Source organism: Pelmatolapia mariae, linkage group LG2, assembly GCF_036321145.2.
Source record: "Pelmatolapia mariae isolate MD_Pm_ZW linkage group LG2, Pm_UMD_F_2, whole genome shotgun sequence".
Taxonomy (NCBI): Eukaryota; Metazoa; Chordata; class Actinopteri; order Cichliformes; family Cichlidae; genus Pelmatolapia; species Pelmatolapia mariae.
In genome coordinates, this window is record NC_086228.1 from 10,021,232 (window position 1) to 10,036,362 (window position 15,131).

A 15,131-nucleotide genomic window follows, 5' to 3' on the forward strand; every position below is an offset into this window, starting at 1 on the left:
AGATTTTGTATAAAATGACGAGCATTACTTGTCTTTATTAGCACTGCACTGTTTTTTTCATTATCTGATTATCAGAATTATATCTTTCTGATATAAACATTAACAAGATAGAGTAGTTACTCATTGTGACCATTGGAGGGCAGCGATCCTCATAGATTTTATCCCTTTACCAATTTTCCATTTAAAAGTGAATAAAACTTCAAGTTAAAATAAATGAGGATTAATTTAAAGACAAAAAGAATATCATAGAAGGAGAAAAAAATACATTACACGAGTGAAAGAGGCAAAGATTTCAAGACAAACACTCTAAGTTTGTATTTTGGTCACAGAGCAGAAATTAATAACTAAGTGTTGAGTTGACTGTGAAGAGCCCGTCAGACTGACCTCACTTGTGTGCTTCAGCTGTACTGACATTTACTGCATTTACATGCTTTAGCAACAATATTAATCAATAATGAAACTATGATTTCAGTCATACTGAAGAGGGATGGATGGATGGTCTTATCAGATTGGCTGATTGGTATTTACTGCACTCAGCACGTCACACAATGCTCAGAGCCTGGCAGCCAAAATGAATGTACACCGTAAAGTAATTAGCACAAACATAAAGCAGATAAACTTTAAAAGCAAACAGATACAGGGCAAAATGATTTAGCGGACATGATAAAATATAGAAATGCCAAACAGAAAAACAATAAACCACTTTCATGTCCATGTGGGAAGCAACTTAATTTTTATATAGAAACTTGAACAATTTCTTTATTAAGGCTGCAGCTCTAACATGTCCTGTAACATTACACATGAAGCCAGACTGCTTTCATAGTGATATTTATATTAGAAATACTGAGTATAGACATGTATTGAATAATACTGTCAGACTTCAAGAAATAACCAGTTGCTGCATTTCTGAGAAAGTGGAAACAGTTTCTGTAAACCTGTAAATTTGTCTTTTATCTTTTAAAGAGCGACTGACCTTTTCTGACGTTCCTCAAACGCCTCACTGTTCTATGTGAGTTTCAGTTTCATTGTGAGAATGGCAGCGGAGCAGATGATGTTCTCCGTGAGAAACCTCAATTTGAAGGTAATGGGTGCAGATTTGAATGCTTTGCTCGTTGACAACAGCAGTGGTTCGGTTACTTACACTAGTAACTTATGTTCAAGTTACTTATAATCAAGTAACTTATGTTCAAGTAACGGAGTCAGAACTTCTGTTTATTCGACACATCAGCTACGGGCTGGAATTCGTCCAAAAATGACTTCACGTGTCCTCTCCCGATGGCTTTTTCTTTGATCAAAGAAATTTGTGAAGAATAATTGATGAGGACTTGGGAAAAGAGAACCGCTGTTAATAATACGATGACGTATCTGTCTGCCATGTTTAAACTTCCTGAAGACTGATTACAAGAAGCTCATCTTAGATTCTTCACCCATGCACGGGCGGACTGACCCTCAAGTAAAAGATCGTTTTATTCCGTAAAAGCAGGAATAAGCTGAGGGCACCATCAGAAGCACGCATCAAAAACAGGCACACACTCAGCCTGTTTGTATCATTATTGGTCATGTTTACTTTCACTGTTTGACGTTTCCTGATGCTTTTGCTTGATGCTTAACTAGCGTCGAGTATAGGCTATGGATTATAAGTATGTTCGTACTTCTTTCTACTTCATTTCGGACTTGATGTGTTTATTAATTTATTTAGAGCACATATGTATATGCAGCTATCGGTGTATATGTGTTTATTTTATATCTCCGTCCGGTTATCACCATCGTCATCATCACCATCAACTATATTCTTATGGACTCGCATTAAATGATCACGTCGTTGTTTTGTGTGTCAGTGTCCCGCTCTGTGCTTTGTTGTGTCCTTTGGCTGGTGTATAGTGAGTTTGTGAGAGTGACCGAGGCTTCAGCGTGCTGTTAAACTCGGGTTTAAACTGCGCTTCAGAGGATGAAACTTTCTGTTGTTTGTACATTTTGCCCCCCGCAGCAAGCATGGTTGAAATAGTGACTTTAGCTCTTTTAGCTCTGTGGTAAAAACTGGCATGGCAGCAAAAACTGTGCCATGGATAAACAGGTATTGTTTCCATGGAGATTAGTAGTCCAGTCATACTTTCCCTGACCAATAATAATAATAATAACAATCTGTTTCATTTAAATTTAACTGTAGTTACTGAATACTTTAAAACTGTACACTCAAAAAATTAAAAAGGTGGAGAAAATGTTAAGATAATTTTCATTTTCAATATCAAAATTCCAGTTACTAGTATTTTATGGCATCTTCATTAAACTGGGTTCACCTTCATCTGAACTGAACTGGTTTCAGCAGTGAGCTGTGTAACTGTGTTGTATTAACTAAAATAGATAAGATCCGATCAGGGAAATGCAGCGGACTTTCTCCAGGCTGTAGTTTAAGGGACATTCATGTTGAAATGACCTGTGGTGTGATTTCTTGCAGACTGATACTGATCCAGGGATGCTCCACCTTCCTGCATAGTTTCTTTTTCATGAACCTTTTTGGGGATTTCTCAGCAGTCAAGTTAGAGCCTGTAATTATTGTCTTGTCTTAGCAGAAATCATTAAAGCAGCCATGCTGTCTAGCCCCATCACTTGGTTATAATGTGTTCAGGTGACAGTTACCTATGAATCCATTAAATTTCTGTCATCACCAACATTGCACACTGCTTCATCTTAATCCTCAGTCTTGTCTCAAAGCTTATATGAATATGATTCATTTCCAGTGTTATTGTAGTTGAACGTGTGATTATTAGTCCTCCTGACACATCATGACAGTCGGGATGCCATTGCCTCGCCTGCATATGTTTCCAAAGACCATCACTGATCCACCACCGAGGTGGTCGTGCTTGTTTGTACAGAGACATTCACACCTGAGGCCTGCTGCAGGTAATTTCGTAGTGCTGGCAGTGCTCCTTGCATAAAGGAGTAGATAAAGCTGATGGGTTAAGGACCTTCTACAGCTCTGTCCAGCTCTGCTATAGTAACTGCGTGTGTTCTGGAACACTGCACTGATAGCAACATTTATCCCCGCAGTCCTACTACTGCACAAGTATTTCACAAATTTTTTCATGTATAAAGGGCAAATATAAGAGCAAATATTCAAAAGCCAAGTAGAGATATATTTACTAATAAGTGTTTCTGAGAAGCAGAAGTCGTTTCTCATTATAATATCTGATTCTTTGAACACAGCTCAGACAGTCTAACCTGTCAAACCGGTCACAGTGATGTAACGAAGGTGTGGAGAAACATGCAAGCATGTAGAGAGGAAGCAGTGTTCCTTCACTTCATCCTATAAAGGTTTAACATACAGAGCAAGACAGCTGTTGTATACAGAAGTGCTCGGGACACCAGAGTGCTGCACACTGATAGATTTTGTGTCTGAAAGTCCAGTGAGTAGATCACTGATCGGTTGCAATGGTATTAGCCTACTGTTAAACATTAGCAGTTTGATTATGTTCTCAGGAAAACAACTGAGGGTGAATGTGTTATTGTTGCGGGTGTAACATAATATTTGAATCACTCAAGAAAAAGTTTAATAATAAAAGATCTGAATCACATTATCAGCTCCATTGACAGACGTTTCATTATGTTATGTAACAGATCTGTACAAGACACATGAAGTTATTTGAGATGTTACAGAGCTACAGAGACTTTACTGCTGTCTGTGTAGAAATGTGTCTAAAAAACAGAAATACTGCAAACCCATTGTATCACTGTGAAAACTATTTTGGCTGCTTGTCAGTTTCAGTTTATTGTATGTGTTTTGTAACTGGCAACTAATCTTCCCCTACCTATAACTCAAAGGACCAGAATAAGTGGGACACAGCTCTAAACAGGATGAGGATTCAGTGAATAGTAACAAGACAAAGCCAAAGTTTTAGAGTTATGTATATTTAGAGTAAATTGCCCAACACAAATATAAATAAATCACAATTTTATCATTCTTTTAATTATTCTCATCACCCTATTTTGTCCATTTAAAGAAAACCTCTTACTAATACATATGAAAGAAGACCAAACACAAACTGCATCCATGCCTTTCCTTCCCTAAGCTGACACTGTTTGTCAGTAGCTGAGCATCCACAGTTTTAGGATATCATTTTAAAGTATATTGCGACAATAGAAGTCTTTTCTTTGCACTGAATCCAAGCACTTTGCAAACTGTTCTCTAATGTTATTTATTCCTCCTGTCTTACTATTTATATTTCGTTCTGTCACAGTTTGTATGGAGCATCCACAATTTTGTTGTATATGTACAATGACAATAAAGGGCTATTCTATTCTATTCTATTCTATTCTATTCTATTCTATTGTGTTGTAATAAAAAAAAAAAGCTTTAGTATAGCCCTTCCCCTTGGGGGGATTTGTACTCTCTGACTTCTCTGTGACACTGCACCTCAAAGTGCTTACAGTTTCTTTACTCTGCTGTGAAAACTTTCACCTGCATGTTCTCAGTGCTGAGGTCAATAAGCTGCTGCAGTGCTTGATAGCTTTAATCGAGTCAGAGGTATAATGTGACTCTCCCCCCAGCTTGATGTTTGTGTGAAGGTCTAGCCTTGGGTATGACTTGGATCTCTAACTATCCACGACTCTTCTCTGTATCAGAGCTCAGCACCTGATTATCATTCACAATCACTGCTCTGTGTATCCTTTGTATTGAAGCCTGGGCAGCAGCAGCAGCAGCACATGCCACACTCTAATGGACCTGCTGGACCTGAAACTGGAAATAAACTAAATTCTGTGTCCATGAAAACTGACCAGCCAATGGAGTCTTATTTAAAAAAATGTGCTGATGGAAGGTAAATTTGGAAAGGATTTATAGACACAATACTTTTTTTGTTTTAAAAAAAATATTTACAGAAAGTCATTTATTAACATTTATCATTGCTTTTTCATTTCAGGATTGATCACAGACTACAATCTTCTGGATCTTCACCCAGCTGTGTCTCCTTCAACAGCAACAAGTCAAAAAGCATGATTTATAGGTTTAAAAAGGAAGATCCTGATGAGCTGACGTAAGCTGTCAGTAAAATGTCTCTGATGTGTCTTTGAATTGTGGTGTTATGGTTTTTACATCTGGTGACAGGGCAGGAGAGCTTTGCTAATGTACACAACTAACACACACACAGACACACACACTGATATTAGGAATCCATATTTCCTACTGTCAGAAAGCTTCATGCACAGTGTACGTTTTAGTTAAAGATACAAACTTTTTAAAATCTAATTTCTCTCTCATGAGCCTCCTTGATCTATACTTCTTCCCTCACAGTTTAAAACTCAAACTTTTTGGAGTCATAATGTCTCAGGGAGATGATGATATAAGGACATTGTCATAATCTTTCCACCAATTAAACTGGTTTGGTCATCATTTGCTATTTCTCCCTGCTTACAATACAAGGATAGACAAACTGTGTAGAACCAGGAGCAGTTATTGCACCTATAGAGGAGGATAACAAATTAACATGTGTTAAAATCATTAGGCATTTCTAGTGGTTCAAGGATTAGGTGGGACAGCATAATGTCAAGCTTGGTCCGGATTCATTCATTTGATGCTATGCAGATCTTTGCAGGTAGACATCTACATGTTGTAGGAGCAGCGTAAATTAAAAAAATATATATATCAATTGTAATGTTTGTCCTTTTGTTTCCCTGCTGCACAGAAAACATGATTAACTGTAGCAATTATGTTTTGTAGTGAAGTTCTTAAACAGTTCATTGTGCTTCTTTGAAAGCTGCTATAGCACCTTGTTTTCACCCTGAAAGAGGTATGGACGTTCTGAGTTTAGGGCGACTCTAATAAGTTATAGTGTTAAATAATGTTGGCAGGCACATCTTTGTAGAATCTGGACTCTGTAGATGTGGGACCTGGAAAAGTAAACCCTTATCAGAACAAGGATAAAGGTTTACTTTTTTTTAAGCATTTATTCCTATTTATGCTATTTAATGAGAGATAATATAAGCTAATTATTTTATGGTTCATCTACAGGATTGAGGACTGGGAGAACTCAGAGGATCAAAGTCATCAGTATGACGTGGACTCCATATTTAGGGTTTGTCCATGTTAAAACTAATATTTTAAATATGGTCAGTTCACAGACATACCCATGCTATATTTTGCAAACCTGTGGTTTGCCAGTCTGGCCACCATAGATCTGATGTGTGGCTTCATTAGTCTAATTGTATTCTTCATTTACGTTCTATTACAGCAACTGGAGGACAATATTATCCCTTTTGGGGAAAATGAACTGAAAAACCTGCAGAAGAGTGTGAGTCCAGATAACTCAGAAGGCAATGAGTGTGAGGATGACAGATTTTTGGGGTGTGACGACAAACAGCAGAAAGACTCATTTCTAAGAAAAATGAACCAGGGGAAGCTGGCTGACTGTCTACAGAGCAGTAAGACAACCTTCCAAAGATTTACCCCACTGAATGAAGACTAAATGGCTGATCGACTGATAGATTCAAATACTCATGCTTTAGGAGAATGCATAATTGGTGGTAGGTTTGATGTACCTTTGTACTTTTAAAAATCCTGCTTTGTGTGTGTTCTTTCAGAATGCCATGCTGCAGTTTGTCAGCATAAATTTAAATACAGTCTGAAGATGAAATTTCAGTGTGTGCTGGAGGGCATTGCTAAAGCAAGAAACCCTACCCATCTGAATCAGATCTACGCTGAACTCTACATTACAGATGGGGATACTACAGAGGTCAATAATGAACATGAAGTCAGACAGCTTGAAACATCATCCAGGAAAGTAGACAGGCAAGAAACAACTATCAAACGAGAAGACATTTTTAAAGGTTTACCTGGAAAAAAGGAAGAGATCAGAACAGTGCTCACAAAGGGAGTGGCCGGCATTGGGAAAACAGTCTTAACTCAGAAGTTCACTCTGGACTGGGCAGAAAACATAAGCAACCAGGACATCCAGTTCACATTTCCATTTACTTTCAGAGAGCTGAATGTACTGAAAGAGAAAAAGTTCAGCTTGGTGGAACTTGTTCATCACTTCTTTACTGACATAAAAATAGAAGGAATCTGCAGCTTTGATGAGTTTCAGGTCATGTTCATCTTTGATGGTCTGGACGAGTGTCGATTTTCTCTGGACTTTCACAACACTGAGATCCTGACTGATGCTACACAATTTGCCTCAGTGGATGTGTTGCTAATAAACCTCATCAGGGGTAATCTGCTTCCCTATGCTCACCTCTGGATAACCACACGACCTGCAGCAGCCAATCAGATTCCTCCTGAGTTTGTTGACATGGTGACAGAAGTCAGAGGGTTCACCGATGAACAAAAAGAGGAGTACTTCAGGAAGAGATTCAAAAATGAAGACCAGGCCACAAGCATTGTTTCCCACATCAAGTCATCACGGAGCCTACACATCATGTGCCACATCCCAGTCTTCTGTTGGATCACTGCTACAGTTCTGGACGATGTACGGAAGACTAGAGAGGGAGCAGAGCTACCAAAGACTCTGACTGAGATGTACATCCATTTCCTGGTGGTTCAGTCTAAAGTAAGGAAGATCAAGTATCATGGTGATGCTGAAACAGATCCACACTGGAATTCAGAAAGCAAGAAGATGATTGAATCTCTGGGAAAACTGGCTTTTGACCAGTTACAGAAAGGAAACCTGATCTTTTATGAATCAGACCTGACGGAGTGTGGCATCGATATCAGAGCAGCCTCGGTGTACTCAGGAGTGTTCACACAGATCTTTAAAGAGGAGAGCGGACAGTACCAGGACAAGGTGTTCTGCTTTGTCCATCTGAGTGTTCAGGAGTTTCTGGCTGCTCTTCATTTCCATCTGACCTTCATCAACTCTGGTATTAATCTGCTGGAAGATCAGCTAAAAATGCCTTTATGGTCTAAACTGTTTAAAGAAAGAAATTATTTAAAATATCTCCACCAGAGTGCTATTGGCAAGGCCTTGGAAAGTTCAAATGGACACCTGGACTTGTTTCTCCGATTCCTCCTGGGTCTTTCAACTCAGACCAATCAGGGTCTCCTTCGAGGCTTACTAACAGACACAAAAAGACATTTTGAGAGCAATCAGGAAACAATCCAGCACATTAAGAAGAAAATTGGTGAGAATCTGTCTGCAGAGAAAAGCATCAATCTCTTCCACTGTCTCAATGAACTGAACGATCGTTCTCTAGTGGAGGAGATCCAACAGTCTCTGAGATCAGGAAGTCTCTCTACAGATAAATTGTCTCCAGCTCAGTGGTCAGCTCTGGTCTTCATCTTACTGTCATCAGAAAATGATCTGGATGTGTTTAACCTGAAGAAATACTCTGCTTCAGAGGAGGCTCTTCTAAGGCTGTTGCCTGTGGTCAAAGCCTCAAGAAAAGCCGTGTAAGTACACAGGTACACATGTATTGAAAACAAAGTGTATAGATATTTGAAATTAGTGAATAGTCTTCTCTGTGAAACAGAAAATAAGGCTAAATAAATGTCTTTCCTATGTTGTTTTACCTAGATTGACTTTCTGCACCCTTGCAAAGAGAAGTTTTGAGGCCCTGTCTTCAGTTTTTACTTCTGAGTCCTCTAGACTGAGAGAACTGGACCTGAGTAACAACAACCTTCAGGATTCAGGATTGAAGCTATTATCTGCTGGACTTGGGAGTCCACAGTGTATACTAGACAATCTCAGGTCAGATGGATATAGTTCTACCTTACTTAAAAGAAAGCAAATCCCGTTTTGCAGTTGACTGTGGAATTTTTAGTAGTGAGGAAATTTTGCATCTGGATTGGACAAATGTTTGTCGTACCAGTCTACATGCTTAGATGCTTAATTTTATACACCTGTGGCTATGGAAATGATTGAAACACTTGAATTGAATGATTTAGATGTTTGACTGAAAAGTTCTACCGCCCAACACCCATTTCACCTGACCTCTATGGTACTTCCTGTGGGTGGTGGGCTTACAGGACAGGAAGCCCATATTGCTTTTTTGGGCTACACCCGGCCAGGCCCCATGGGCTAAGGCCTGACCACCAAATGCTCTCCCTCCAGCTCCTTCCTTTTTAGTCTGTGGGACTTTGGAGGCTGCTGATAGGTACTGGCAGTCCAAGCAGAATGTGGAATAGGTGGTAGCTGAAGCAAAAACTTGGAGCTTGGTCTGATCTTTTGGCAGTAAGTCAAACTTATTCTCAGTGGGTGTCTGACTCAGCCCTTTGTCACTGAATACATTTATAATTTTTATGGACAGAATTTCTAGTTGTAGCCAAGTGACAGAAGGCTTCCACTTTGGTGGCCTCAGAATCTCATCTCTGCTTTTAGGAGAGGATGTTGCCTTGTTGTTGTTGGCCTCATCAGGTGGTGGTCTCCAGCTCTCACTGGTGTGATTTGCAGCCAAGTGTGATTTGCAGCCAAGTGTGAAACAGTGGGAATAGGAATTAGCACTTCCAAAAAAGGGTGGACTGCTCACTCCAGGTCAGAGATGAGTTGCTGCACCAAAGCAGAGGAGTTTAAGTATTTCAGGGTCTTAATCTCCTCTGCTTGCGATCCTTGAGTAGAGAGGGGACTGAAGGGAGAGGGGAGTGAGAGATTGACCAAGGTATCAAGGCAGTGTCGGAGAGTGATGGGGATGCTGTACCAGTTTGTCGTGGTAAAGAGAGAGCTGATCACAACAGCAAAGCTGTCAATTTAACGGTTTATCCCTATACTCACCTTTCACCACAAGCTCTGTTTATTGACAGAAAGAATGATATCACAGATACAAGCAGCAGAAATTAGCTTCATCTAAAGGTGGCTGGCCTCTTCCTTAGTGATAGGGTGAGGAGTTCAGTCAAGAGGGTTTCAGAGTAGAGCCACTACTCCTCCACGTTGAAAAGAGACAGTTGCGGTGCTTTGGCCATCTAATTAAGATTCCTCCTGGGCACCTTCTGCGTGAGGTGTTCCAGGCATGTCACACGAGAAGGAGGCCCCTGGGGAGACCAAGGACACGCTGGGGGAATACCTACCTTTTGTTCATATATTATCTCACACGCAGTTATGGTCTCTCATTGATAATTTTATGCTTTCATGATTTTCGTGTTTTCTGTTATTCAAACAATAGTAATGTGGGATATGTAAGAGTTAGTGCCACTTTTAGATAGATTAGACGGGTAGATAAGACTACATCTTATTCAAAAACTACTGACATGTCACTTTAACACAAATATTACTATTCATCATTTTCTTCAGGCTGAATGGCTGTTTCATAACAGAACGAAATGTTGGCTCCCTGGCCTCAGTTCTCAGCTCCCAAACTTGCAGCCTGAGAGAGCTGGACCTGAGTAACAACAACCTGCAGGATTCAGGAGTGGAACTACTGTTTTGTGGCTTGCAGGGTCCTTCCTGCACGCTAGAAACTCTCAGGTCAGATTGCAGTACAGTGCTGCTCTAGGGAAAACAGTTAGGGGAAAAGAAGTTGTTTCAATACTATCTCCAGTATCACCAATAAAGGCAATTTAGTTAATAGAACTATTTTATCACAGTCATGCTAAACACCAGATGACTGTATAATGTCAGACTGTACTGTCTATATTAGTGCTGTAAGCGTTAATCTCATTAAAATGACATTAACGCCATAACCGCATTAACGCGGCAAATCTCAGTTAGCAAGTTAGGGTGGATTGCCCCATGTGTCAACGCGTTAGCGCGGTTAGCTTGTTAATGCATTAGCGCCGTGCAACCCCATTAACAGGGCAATGCGCGCTAACTCGCTAACGGAGATTTGCCGTGTTTTGCGGTTATGGCATTAACGTCATTTTAACGAGATTAACGCTGACAGCACTAGTCTATATATGTTTGTACTGTCTAGTATTGACTATACTGAAAGTATTTAATTGGGCTATTTATTATTACAAGTAAACACCCCAAAAATGTGATAAGATCTTGATAACCTGTTTCACTTAAAATGTTATTTCTCTTATTGTCTCTTTAGATTGAGTGTCTGTAACCTCTCTGAAGCAAGCTGTGCAGCCCTGTCCTCAGTTCTCAGCTTGCAATCCTCTAGTCTCAGAGAGCTGGATCTGAATAATAACAACCTGCAAGATTCAGGAGTAAAATTGCTGTTGATAGGACTGAAGAATCCACACTGTAGACTGGAAACTCTCAGGTCAGGTTTCTCTAACCTAATCAAATGATCATCTTTAAATTCAGTATAATCTTTTTGTGTGTCACACCAGTTGCACATCTATTCTGTTTCTTCCTATGGTACCATTTTTCAGGTACCTTTGTTGATTTCAACATCTCAACAGTCTAGTCCAGTCTAAAACACACTTTGGCACCTTTCCATACAGTGGCTTTTATTATTGTTTAGATATGAATCTATTTCTCAGAGAGCAACAGATCTTTTTCATTGAAATAAATTAAAATATTGTATTTATAGAATTTTATAGTGTTGGTCAGCTTGTCTTAATACTAGCCCACATCACCTGCTGGTCAGGTTATTCTCTTCTATACATTGAGTTGGCAAAACTAATTTATGATATATAATATAGGCAGCTTTAACCTTCCCACAGTTGCTGCACTCTCCATGCCACTTGGCAGAACAGATCCATACTGCCAAATATGAATACTTCCAGATGAAAATAGCAATGGTAATTTAACAGTAATGGTCATTGCATTACAGAAAAAAAGGGATAAAATACTTAATTTCTTTGTGTGTTCTCAGGATATCAGGCTGTTTGATTACAGAGGAAGGCTGTGCTTCTCTAGCCTCAGCCCTGACTTCTAACCCCTCTCATCTGAGAGAGCTGGACCTGAGCTACAATCACCCAGGAGACTCAGGAAAAAGGCTGCTATCTTCTGGACTTGAAGATCCCTGTTGGAGACTACAGAGTCTCAGGTATGGAAAAATGTATTGCACTAAAAGATTATGACAAAGAGGAGAAAAAAGCTAAATAGGTATAGCCATAAGTAGATTAACTGTATAGTTACTGTATGAATGCTTCATTACTTTATTAGAAGAAACAAGACAACAGATTTAGAGAGTACAAATTGTGGATTTGAAGTTTTCAAGTCATCTGAACTTTATTTGTAGAGCGACATTCCATGTGCTTCATGAAATAGTAAAGTGATGATAACGGTAAAAATAAATGAATGGTAACTCAAAGCAGAACAGATCAAATAGACTTTGATCCTGTGTATTCAGCTTGTTTACAAGTGTTCCATACTGATGTAAAATGCATTCGTGAAGAACACAGTTATTACTCCAACACTGGCAGTAAATAAGTGAAGTGTGTGGATGAAAGTGCATTGTGAAAAGACTGTGTTGGTCCTGACAGTCCTCCTCCTTTCAGGTTGGAGCCTGCTGATGTCCAGTGGCTCAGACAAGGTCTGAGGAAGTGTAAGTATGTTTTAAAATGAGTCAGGAAAAATTAAAATGACCAAAACTGTGGATGAAGATGATCTCCAACGTTAGTTGTCATGAAAATGTTAATAATGAGCAGATTATGTCCTTTTGTCTTCATTAGATTTCTGTGAGCTCACAGTCAACACAGATACAGTAAACAGAAACCTCAAACTGTCTGACAACAACAGGAACGTGACATACGTGAAAGAAAATCAGTCATATCCTGATCATCCAGACAGATTTGACCAGAATCATCAGCTGCTGTGCAGAGATGGTCTGACTGGCCGCTGTTACTGGGAGGTTGAGTGGAGTGGAGGTGTGCATATATCAGTGAGTTACAAGAGAATCAGCAGGAGAGGAGAAAGAAATGACAGTTGGTTTGGAGGGAATCCTCAGTCCTGGAGTCTGTTCACCGATGGTGGTTACTCTGTCTGGCATGATACAAAAGGAACATCCATCCCTTCCTGTTCCTCTTCTTCCTCTGTCTCTGGCAGAGTAGCAGTGTATGTGGACTGTCCCGCTGGCATTCTGTCTTTTTACAGAGTCTCCTCTGACACGCTGATCCACCTCCACACCTTCAACACCACGTTTGATGAACCTCTGTATCCTGGGTTTGGACTCTGGTCTTGGTCTTACTTATCAATGGCTTCCTCGGTACGTTTGTGTTCTTTGCAGAAATAATTCACTTTTGTTAAATAAACTCAGACTGTTGACTGTGTCACACTGGTCAGGATCACACACAGCTACAGACCCAGTACTACAGAGCAAATCCAAATGTACATCAAGTATATCTTTTCATTACACAGATTCACATTTGAGCTGTCTTTCGAAGGTGGCTATCAACTCACATCTGACTGAATTTTGTTCTTGTATCCTTAAAAGCAAAGGATAAAGACAGTAAGAGTTATAACTGCTGCCACCTGTTGATTAGTCACTCAACAACAAAATGCATATAGTAGCTAGATTGCATTTGTTTATTGTTTTCCATTTTGACGAGACAGATAGGCTTACTGAGTTTGGTTGCGAGCGTCTTCTGGAAAGAAACAGATTCCTGCTAATTATTACTTAGTAATATCAGAGTCTAAAGGTTTCTTGTGTAACCATTTTAATGAACGTACTGGTACTTGTAGTATTTTTCTACACTAACTGAGCATTCAAAGTGAGTTTCACTATTAGCCACATTCACTCACAAATATTCATGCAGCGCTTTAATCTATGTCTATAAGCACTTTTTATCTGTCATGCACAAATTGACTGCTGGCTGCACTGGATACCCTCTTATACATTTATTAAAGGAGGAAATTAGCAAGACAGTTGTTGTAACCAGGCTGTAAACGTGTTTGTTATGTTGTTACCATGTTGTAAAAATGTTAATATTTTCATATTTTTTTTAACAGTATACTTGTAGATGTGTTTTCAAAAAGTACTTGTATAAAATGTAAATGAACATAGAAAGCAATCCGCAAACTATTTAAACATAATATTTATTAAAGATAATATGAAAAAACACATAAAATTCTGAGAAAGTGTAACTTTTTTTTAAATTCCAGTTTGAATGGGGTGAATGTTGGCCTCTTTTGAAAGGACTCGTCACACAATTTTTCCAATTTTCTGTTGTTCATTTCTAATGAGTTCATGGCACGAGTTGGCATGAATTGCACCATCGGTTGGTTTCCTGTTCTTAGCTAACAGGAATGGCACCCAGTGTGATCTAATGCTGCTGTAGCCCATCTGCTTCCAGGTTTGATGTGCTATTTGTTTAAAGATGCTCTTCTGCATACCTTGTGTTATGATATCATGTGGTTTTATTTTGAATATGTTAAAATAATACAATAGCAAAAAAGGAAAATGACAAGTTCATCATATATTATTGAGATTTCTACATCACACAGAGGATAAATACTGGGTAAGAACACCCAGTCAAAGCCCTCTTTGTTCCCTGTATATTGCAAAACTAGAGTGATTGCTCTATTTTCTCACCAAGTTTGTTCCATAGCTTCACTCCCAATCCAGTATCAATGGCAAAGTGTGTAATACACACGCTGGTCCACAGTGTCCATTTCCCACCGAGGCTAAGCGTGAGCTGCAGAAGTTGCAGTAAGCTGCAGTACCAGCAGAGGGAGATATTTTATTTCAATCCAACATGAAAATAATCACGGTTACATGTTTAAAGAGACAACACATTTACATGTATATACACATTAGCCACCTCTACAGTTTCATGCCATGATACTGGGATTTTACTGTTGTATGGACACAGAGATGTTTTAAACTGAACTCCCCTCAAATCAACAGTTTTAGAATATTGTCAGGGAGCACGTTGTTTTTGGCTTTAAACATAATTTGTGTAGTTTGAAAATGAGCCAGATCAGTAAATTTCAGTATGTCTGATTTCAAGAACAGGCTTTTGTGTGATCTCTGTGACCAATATTCAGGATTATCCTCATGGCCCTTTCTTGCAAAATGGTAAATGATGACAGTGAACCTGTCATCATTTGAAACCTCTGAACAGTAATTCAAATTTGGTGAAATTAGTGGTCAGTAGAGAATGTGGAGTAATGTGAGGTCCCGAATGTGAATTGCTTCAATGAAATAATGAAATGCTTTTTGAAACTTTGTTATACATGTCATGATCCTGGGTCATGTTGACCCAACATTCTTAGTTTTCGTGTGTTTTGTATTTTGTTCTTTATTTATGCCTTGGTTCCTAGGTTGTTCTGTTAAGATGTTCCTTATTGGATTTCCCCTTGTGACTTTACCCCCTG

At 39.2% G+C, this 15,131-nt stretch overlaps 1 protein-coding gene across 1 annotated transcript; it reads left to right on the forward strand.

Moving 5' to 3' along the window:
• Positions 1-1,039: 1,039 nt before the first annotated feature.
• LOC134640832 (NLR family CARD domain-containing protein 3-like) lies at positions 1,040-13,811 on the forward strand. The gene is made up of 12 exons (XM_063492819.1): positions 1,040-1,081; positions 4,678-4,814; positions 4,917-5,030; positions 6,005-6,068; positions 6,225-6,414; positions 6,574-8,377; positions 8,502-8,675; positions 10,212-10,385; positions 10,954-11,127; positions 11,686-11,859; positions 12,314-12,360; positions 12,488-13,811. The coding sequence occupies exons 1-12, from the start codon at positions 1,049-1,051 to the stop codon at positions 13,045-13,047; spliced, it is 3,645 nt and encodes a 1,214-aa protein (XP_063348889.1). The 5' UTR covers positions 1,040-1,048; the 3' UTR covers positions 13,048-13,811.
• Positions 13,812-15,131: the final 1,320 nt, after the last annotated feature.